Source organism: Hyperoodon ampullatus (genome assembly GCF_949752795.1).
Source record: "Hyperoodon ampullatus genome assembly, chromosome: 14".
Classification (NCBI taxonomy): Eukaryota; Metazoa; Chordata; class Mammalia; order Artiodactyla; family Ziphiidae; genus Hyperoodon; species Hyperoodon ampullatus.
The window spans coordinates 50939823-50948836 of NC_136927.1; the positions used below are offsets into that span (position 1 = coordinate 50939823).

Sequence of the window (9014 nt, forward strand, 5' to 3'; positions counted from 1 at the left end):
TGTGTGACCTCTGGCAACTTTTTTCCACCCTTCCGAGCCTTGGTTTCTTCTGTAAGATAAATGGGTTAGACCAGAGGAGCTCCAGGAGGTGAATGTATCAGGATGCTCTTGTATCTTTACCTAGTTGTAGTCCTCTCTCAGTGTATACTGTCAGGATTATGTGAAAAATCCACATTTCATGTCTTTGAAGTCATTGTAGTAATGCTGGCCTGGTTTGGTCTCTGTTTAGGTCGCATCTGCTCTGGAAAAATGGAAGACAGCAATCCGTGAAGCTCAGACTTTTTCCAGAATGCATGTTCTACTTGGGATGCTTGATGCCTGTATCAAATGGGATATGTCAGCAGAAAATGCTAGATGCAAAGTTTGTCGAAAGAAAGGTATATTTAAATCAGAGTTGCTTATCTGAGTGTATTAGGCACTAGGACTTCCATTTCCAAGATCTTCTTTCCCTCAAGGATTCTGTGTGCACAACTTTTAAGTGTGGTGGCGGTGGTCCACATTTTACCTTCTCCTGAATGCCCATGAAATGCTAGTCTTTAAAGTCACGCGCTCGCAAATCACAGCAGGCCCTTTGTGCCTCAGTTTTGAGTATAAAATAAGAGCAGTTGATCTCACCAATCCTTAGATTTTCTATAGGGAACAAATTAGTTTTAACTAAAATTTTAAATCTCTCTTATTTCTGAATTTTAGTCATCCATGAAGTAAGGTGGGTGTTACCAGTAGAGGGCAGTATTTGAACGTCGTGAAGAATAGTCGGGTTTGGACCTTCTGGCATGGAATCCTACAGAGTGAAGCATTTGGACTGTTTAATGCTGAGAACTTTTAGAGCCCCATTATGTGTAAAAGGAACTAGATGGCTAAAAGCCCCCCAGTGGTTGACTTCTCAGTGGCTAAAGCTGTTTTGTGATTTACTTTACAAGGATGAAAAGACCTATGTAAAATCATTCAGTTGCTCTAAAAACTGATGTAGAATGAAGGTTGGAGAGGGGAAGTTATCATTTAAATTGGTTTGGTGTATTTTCAAATGTAGGGAAACCGAATGGTTTAGGAGAACCATATCAGATATGAGTTGAGAAGCATTTGTGTGGTCGGGGAGGAGGAGGAAGGGCAGAAAATGTAATACGTCATGGGAGATTCGTTTCTTAGTGGGACAGGGGCAGCAAAAATCTCCTGCTACTGCTTGATTTTTTGCTATCTCCTAGTAAATGTTAACTGTCATCTCCCAGCCCAGAGTAGATTTTGGGATATAAGTTAGAAGACCTGAACCCTAAATTACCTATAGTCTAGTTTAATGCTACATTTCTTTTCAGAAGATGACTGCGTTTTTTTAAATGGGTTAGCAGTGTACTAGAATGTTTGTTCTTCCATTGGGTTAATTGAGGCTGAGCAGCTCTTCCTTACAGCTCACTGACTACTGCCACACTCCCTGCAGTGCTGTACAAGTTTATCTCCTTGCAGGTGAGGATGACAAGCTGATCTTGTGTGACGAGTGTAATAAAGCCTTCCACCTGTTTTGTCTGAGGCCGGCCCTCTATGAAGTACCAGATGGTGAATGGCAGTGCCCAGCCTGCCAGCCTGCCACTGCCAGGCGCAACTCCCGTGGCAGGTGAGAATTTCTTCTTTTAAAAACAAATTAATAAATAGCTGTTATACTTGAGCTTCGGTTATTCAAACTGAATGATGCTGAGGAGCTTTAAGTTCATCTTTTGTGTGCAGAGCCCCATCATTTAAGGTATTACAGTGGGGGCTCAAAGGGCTCTGATTTAATTTTAGCTTAATTGTCAACATTTCTTGTTTTCATTACCAGCCGTGTTTTATGTCTTCTTGGTCATACGTTCTTCTCAAATAACATATCCTTTGTCTTTTGCTTCCACTTTGCCCACTTCTTAGTTTGTGATGACTTCTGATGACTGCTAAAAATCCTGAAACTCATTACCTTCCTCACCTGTACCTACTCTTCCTTCCTTAACATGATTAGAATTTTGGTGTCAACTTGGTGTCTTCCTCTCCCCCGTCTCCATATTCATTCAACTTGCCAGATGTTAACAATTCAGTGTCTAGATGTCTTAATGAGTCAGTATCCTGATGTCCATTCCCCATGGTCCCTGCTGTCATTTGGCCCTCTCCATCTCTCATCTGGGCTCCTTCAGTGGCTTCTCAACTCTACCTCATATCTTCCTCCCTCTTATCCATCCAGCTTTTGTGGTGATACCAGAATGGTTTACTTAAGACAAAGATTTGCTTATGTCACTGTCGTGTTCAAAAACTTCGATCTTCCCCTTGCTTCTAGAATAAAGTCCAAACTCCCTAGCCTAACTTTTGAGACTCTTATTATATAATACTAGCTGATGTTTTTATGAGCCCTTGTTCCCATATTTGTGTGCTTGTTACAGGCTCTTCATTGTGCATCCTTGCCTCTTGTGCTTTCCTCCCAGCTGGGAATATTCCCTGTCCCCAGAACTCCCACCTGGCTAAACTGACCATGGCCTACCTAAAATTTCACTGCTTTTTGGAAACATCCTTACATCCTTGGGATTAATTGTTCCTCCTCTGTGTTCCAGTTCAGCTTTCCATGTCCAAAGTTGTTTTTTGATGCATCTTGCCTTTTTGGTCAGTTTTATCCACAGCTGTCTTCCTATGAGAATGTTTCTGCCCTGAGAGTAGAGGTGGTGCTTTGTTCTTCATCCTCATCCCGGTAAGGCCAAACATAGGGCCTTGTAAGGAGGAGATGCCTAATGTTTGCTAAAGTTAATAACGTTTTCCACATTGAAATTTGAGGTTGTAGAAGAGCAGCTTGTAGCAGTCTGGCTTGGTGTCTCTTTGAAAGGTCAGAGCTGTTTGATCCTGACCCTGCCTAACAGCATTACTCGGTTATTTCTCACTCCATTCCAGCTACACTTAGAGAGATGAGGCTGCTGCTCTGAAATGGTGAGGCTTTGGACCAGCTGTTCTGAGCTGGGATTACCAGTGCTTTGATGTTATGGTCATCTGCAAGCTGTTTCAGCTCCTGGAAGGGGGCCATCAAGGTGGAGTAACACCTGTCTGGGCTGTTTATCCTTTCAGCCCACCCCAGCACTGGGGACAACTTTTAATACCTGAAATGTTACATTATCTGGCTGTTTTTGTGAGACAGAAGGAACAGAGTTTTGTTTTGTATGTTGAGGGGTGGGGTTGCATTTTGGTCTTGTTTTTTGCTGCCATTAGTATCGTAGCCAGAGGGTTTGGGGCCTGATAGAGGAGACACTCTGTTAAAGCTTAGGTTTTCATTCTGCTTCCTGTGTCCTGGCCTAGATTCAGGTTCCCTCCCCTTAGCATGAAATCTGTCTAGTCTGTGAAGAGGGAAAAGTTGACGCAATTTATGTGGGACTTTACCTTTCTTAGGACCCCTTTGGCCTAGATCCGTGTTCTCTACGAGTGTCTTTCCCCCCACAGGAATTATACGGAAGAGTCTGCCTCTGAGGACAGCGAAGATGATGAGAGCAACGAAGAGGAAGAAGAGGAGGAGGAGGAGGGGGAGGAAGATTACGAGGTGGCTGGTTTGCGACGTAAGTGTTCAGTTTGCTTTCATGGTTAACCTCACAGTCTTGTAAGCTGAGTTGGAAAGACTGGGTTGGCGGTAGATAACCCAACAAGGCCATCATGCCGTCTTCTTTTTTTCACAAGTTGTGGTGGAGGGGTGACTGCTGCCATGTTTTAAATGGGTTTTCAAGATGCCAGTTAACTACCTTCCTAGTAAGAGGTTGGGTGGCTTGGTCTCAGAACATCAAACTATGGCAGATCCACTTGGTCCAAGATTTCATGGAATTCAAGGCCCCAGGTCTGTTTATGACGGGTCTGCTGGTTCTGAGCCCCTCAGTGTGAGGATGGGGTAACGAGGGTCTAGGCCCATTGCTGCCTCTTGCAGTTCTTTTGGCCTCTGGTGCAGTGTGGCTTTTAAAGAAGTTGTTTTTTTCTGTGGTTACAGTGGTTCTTCTCTTCCCTGTAGTGTGCAGGGCTGTAGATTTGCTAGTTGAAAAGGGAAGACTTTTTTCCATGGTTTAGGCATAGTTGTTAGGAAGGTTCAGATCTGTTTCTCTCTAGATATCAGTAGGGGGAAAAGGCCTCATCACTTAAGCTCACCTTGTTGACTCAGTCTCTCATATTCGTTTTTCTTGAGGCTTCGAGAGTTGTGTCATTTTTGTTAAACCTTAAGTCCTGCAGTCGAGCCTTATAACAGGCTTCCTTTTTGCAAAATATACCCTTCTTTGTAGGTTAATACAAACACAAGATTTTGATGAGCTTTTCAAGAGAGGTACGGTTCCCAAGATCATAACTCCCTGGACAGTCGTACTTGGTGTAAGGAGCGAGAGGATGTGTGGCACTCCTGGTCCTTACTGTACTGGTGCTGTCAAAACCTGAGGGCTTTGGGCTTGCACCCCTGCTGCCGTCTTCCCCGATCCTGCAGGGTTTTAATTTGGGACACCTACACTTCTCTCATTCCTCTAGGGCTCCTTTTGTTTGTTCCCAAGGCATGATTTTTCAGGTATCTGGGTAAGGAGACAAGTAGTCCATTAACCCTGCATTACAGAGAGACCACGGAGTACTGCCAGAGTCGTGATTTGGATGCATGGTTGTCTGGGAACAGATTCTAAATATAGCAATGGACTGATTTTGTTTATTTTCCAAGTAATGGTTGCTTTCCACTTTCAAGTTATTCCTCTCTTTCCAGGGAATTGTTCCCTCTCCAGGTTTCTAGGGCCTTGTCTACCAAAAGGATCCAGGAAGTGTTTGGAACTTCAGAGCTTCTTATCTACTCTGCCTTGTAGGCCACCAACGATGTGGTTCCCTAGTGCAACTCGAGGCCCTGGGCTGGTGGCTGTTCCCTGCATCCATCATCTCATCCTTGGCATCAGCTCCTTACCCTCTCTTCCTCACCTAGTCTTACAACTTAGAGAACCTAAAATAGTCAGTGAGGGGTCATCATGGTCTGGAAGTAGAATATAAAACATTGTTTATTGATTCTCTGTATCATTACCCCTATCTCTGTCCAAATTGCCCCTCCCCATTTTCCAGGGGAAAATTTGCTTAGTGGAGCAGCCTTGAGCTAATCCTGATGGAGCGTTGTTTCCTGAAGATGTATTGAGAAATGTTGGTTTGTCTGACATTGAGCGCCTGTTGTAAACCTGAGAAACAGGCAGCTTCGGGTGCGTTTGTAGTTTTTATTCTCTCTTGGGGGATCCCGGGCAGGGCTCTTGTGGAAGTGGCCGGGCCTACTGTCTATGGTTTTTAGAAATCGCAGAAAGCAGGACTGGGCTAGCCTTAAACTGTATTCAATGAGGCAGACTTCACGTAAGTACTTCACATAAGTATCAGCTTTTCTCTGAAAAGACTGTGGTGGTGAGTATAGGATAACTCTGGGAATTATGAAACAGGATCTGTTCCACACTCAGATTCCATCTTACATGTAAATACATGCATTCTCAGGCTGAGCTTGGGCTGAAGGAATTCCCAGGCAGACCCATCAGCAAGTGGCTTTTTCTCCTGAGTGAGTCAGTTTACAATTGATTCCTTCCAGGCCCTCATTCCTGAGAGTAACTGAACAGGGTGGGGACAGAGAGTAGACATACTAAAGGAACTACTGGCCTTCTGAAGAGACTCTTAAAAGGTCTTTGGCAGTTGCTGAGAAGTATCCATTCTTCCATCTGCTACTGCTGCCCTTAAAGTGTCCTGTGAGGTCGGCAGGAGACGGATAGCAAGAGCACCTCCTAACCAAAGGAAGCCATTGCTTTGCTTGTCCAGAGTATCACCCCTTCCGTGGGCATGCTCCCTTCATCCTCAGGTCTGCTCTGAATGTATATTTTTTATTTCAGTGAGACCTCGAAAGACTGTCCGGGGCAAGCAGGGTGTCATCCCCCCTGCAGCAAGGCCAGGCCGACGACCAGGTAAGAAGCCGCATCCTACCAGGAGGTCTCGGCCGAAGGCGCCACCTGTAGACGAGGCTGAGGTTGATGAGCTGGTAAGAATTATTTATCATCTGCCCTCTAGCATTTCTGTTTCGTATCCCCCTCTCCAGCATTAGGAATTCAGCAGGCAACAGGTGGGAGCCTCCCCTCTGCTCCCTCCTCCCTAACTTTGGAGACTGATGAGGCAGGTGGATGGGCCTGTAGGCAAACGCGGCAGCAGGCCCTCCGGGAACAGCTATGTCCGGCATTCCCCTGCTGCAGCCTGCAAACATCTCCTCTAGTTAACAGGCAGCCTGCGACTTGTTAAGGATTTTAAAATAGTATCCATGTGTCTCCCATGGCTCAGAGGGGCTGGGTCTCCGTTGTGGGAATGTCAGCAATGTTGGAACCTCGCTTACTCTTGGGTCTTTTGCCGACAATTGTCATGGGAGGGACATTACCCTCCCCTCTCCTCATCCAATGTAATTTTAGTGGTTTTACTTAGGTTTCACTTGAAGTTTAAAGAACAGAAAGAGGCTCTTGAAAATTTGCTTCTTTTGACAGATTAAATTGGAGTTGGAGGTGGGCTGGAGGCATAAAGCAAGCCGTTAGGGTGCTCAAAGGGCATTGCAGGCACTTCCTGTGTGCCTGGCCCTAACCCCTTCAACTCTGTGCCCCTACTGCTGTGAGTCAGGGCCTGTTCCTGCCACCGGGAAGGGAGGCACGCCCCTTTCTCTTTAGCCACTTAGCTGCTGCAGGCCTGCAGGGGAGAGCCCAGGAAAGGAATTGTACCTCTTGCTTTTCTTCCCTCTGACACCCCACCCCCAAAAAATTGGCTGTGGGTGGTCCCCATAACCCACCTGGCTTTCTGCAGTTGCTTGTTTAAACTCATCCGCAGTGTGACCGTAATCCCAGGTCCATCTGCTCTCAGAGGGCTAGCGTCCTGGTGACAGTGGCCCTCTCTAGCTGGCCCCTGGCAGGACTGCTGTAATACAGCAACTGCTGCATGTCCTCCACTGCTTTGCTCACCGTCCACCAGGGAGGAGGCAGGTGGGCTAGTGCCCCCTGCTGAGAGCGCTCCCTGCATGCAAGTCAGATGATTTTGACCGCCTCTGCTCCAAGAAGGTGATTGACCTTTTTCTTTTCTGTGTTAAGCAGATATATGCGTTTCCTGCCCTGTCCACTCTTCTTTTCTCAGACCTGTAATAACATGTCATCTTTCTTTGGCGCCAGGTACTTCAGACCAAGCGGAGCTCCCGGAGGCAAAGCCTGGAATTGCAGAAGTGTGAAGAGATCCTCCACAAGATTGTGAAGTACCGCTTCAGTTGGCCCTTCAGGTGAGCTCCGTGGCCGCAGGCGCAGGGGAGTAGGGCCAACCTTGCAGCTGAACCCCGAGGACACATCTCAGTGGCAGGGAAATGAGCTTCCAGACTAGCAGAGCCCGCTCTGAGTGCAAGCGAACACAGTTGCTCTGCCTGCCAGTGGGCTGGTCTCAGCAGGGTGGGCCTTCTGGGGCTGGTGGTTTGATAACAAGGTTTCTGTCCATTGGATTCAGTGCTGCGCTCATCTCCCCATTTGGTTCTTCTCCACAGGGAGCCCGTGACCAGAGATGAGGCTGAGGACTACTATGACGTGATCACCCACCCTATGGACTTCCAGACAATGCAGAACAAATGTTCCTGTGGGAGCTACCGCTCTGTGCAGGAGTTTCTTACTGACATGAAGCAAGTGTTTACCAACGCTGAGCTTTACAACTGCCGAGGCAGCCATGTTCTAAACTGCATGGTGAAGACAGAACAGTGTCTGATGGCTCTGTTGCATAAACATCTTCCTGGCCACCCATATGTCCGTAGGAAACGTAAGAAGTTTCCCGACCGGCTTGCTGAAGATGAAGGGGACAGTGAGCCAGAGCCCGTTGGACAGTCCAGGGGACGAAGACAGAAGAAGTAGAGAGGCAGGGGCCCTGGTAAGGGAGCTGAGGTTGGGGGAATTGAGGGAGAGAGCGAGGGAGGGGGGAGGGAGGCGAGAGAGGAAGCTGGAGAAGAACGTGGAAGGGAGGAGGTCACGGGGAGCCCAGGCATGCCTGTCATCCGAGCTTGTGCCGTGTCTCCAAAACTCTCCATGGGCCTTAATCAAGCAGAGCACTTTGGAGAGCCTCATACTGGGTTGGTGGTCTTTGCCCAGAGATACTGTGGGGATAGATGGCCTTAACCCCCCTTTCTGAGAGTTTCCAGGAAGAGTCCCAGGGTATGGCTTTTCTTGTGAACCCAATTCCTTTTCTTTCTTCTTTCCTAAGGTCCCTCCCACTTTGGCCACCACAACAGTGCCAAGCCCTTTGGTCTCCAGGGGAGGGATTACTGTATTACGTAGAAGGATGAAGGGTAATCAGGCCAACTGGGTTTTTTAATCTATATTTATACACAGTCTTGTTTCTTTAAGCCTGTGCTCTGTCTTTCCCTCCCTCCCTCTCAGGTGATGGTATCAGTGAGTGCCATACTGAATTCTGTGTTCACCAGCATCATGAAACAGTTGTGGTCTGTTGAGTTGATCTTGGCAGAGTAAAGGGATACGTCCTGTAGCCATTCCTGAGTACCCCTCCCCTTCCTTGTGACAGCTCTCTCCCCAATCCCGCCCCACCTCGCCCCCTGAAAAATAACCCTAAGGCACTTCACTCAGAGACTGGAGCCCTGCTTGTAACCATGCATATAACCTTTACTTTGATGGGTCTGGCCAGAGGGGTGTTGGAGCCCAGCCCACCCACATACCAGACAAGCTCTTAGGGGAGCAGAAGAAAAGCAGGAAGAATTTAAATGTTTAATTTTTTTTAAATTGACTTTTCTAGTTATTAAAAGTTGCTTGTTTCAGCAGTGATACTGTATAAAGAACATCTTGTAAAAATATTTCTGTCATCTTGCTTTGGCACATGTACAGTACAGTTTATATGATAACGTGTTTGCTTTACTTTGCCCAGTCTCCTCCCTTGGCCCATCGTCTCTCCTTTAGAGAAGTTGGGTTGGGGCTCATCAGGGCCAGCAGTGGGGACCTGGACATGGACAGTCCCTCTGCCTGCCCTGGTGGCTGTTGCCGCCGCCT

The 9014-nt window shown here is 47.1% G+C and overlaps 1 protein-coding gene across 1 annotated transcript in view; it reads left to right on the forward strand.

The window, feature by feature from the left end:
* Positions 1-7871, forward strand: part of BAZ1B (bromodomain adjacent to zinc finger domain 1B) — a gene marked incomplete at both ends in the record, with an annotated part of 64965 nt that extends 57094 nt beyond the window's left edge. The window contains 6 exons of the mRNA XM_079719295.1: positions 230-377; positions 1459-1606; positions 3433-3545; positions 5850-5995; positions 7155-7258; positions 7514-7871. Coding sequence (XP_079575421.1) covers positions 230-377; positions 1459-1606; positions 3433-3545; positions 5850-5995; positions 7155-7258; positions 7514-7871 — 1017 coding nt within the window. The remainder of the gene's footprint in view (positions 1-229; positions 378-1458; positions 1607-3432; positions 3546-5849; positions 5996-7154; positions 7259-7513) is intronic.
* Between the last annotated feature and the right edge of the window lie 1143 nt (positions 7872-9014).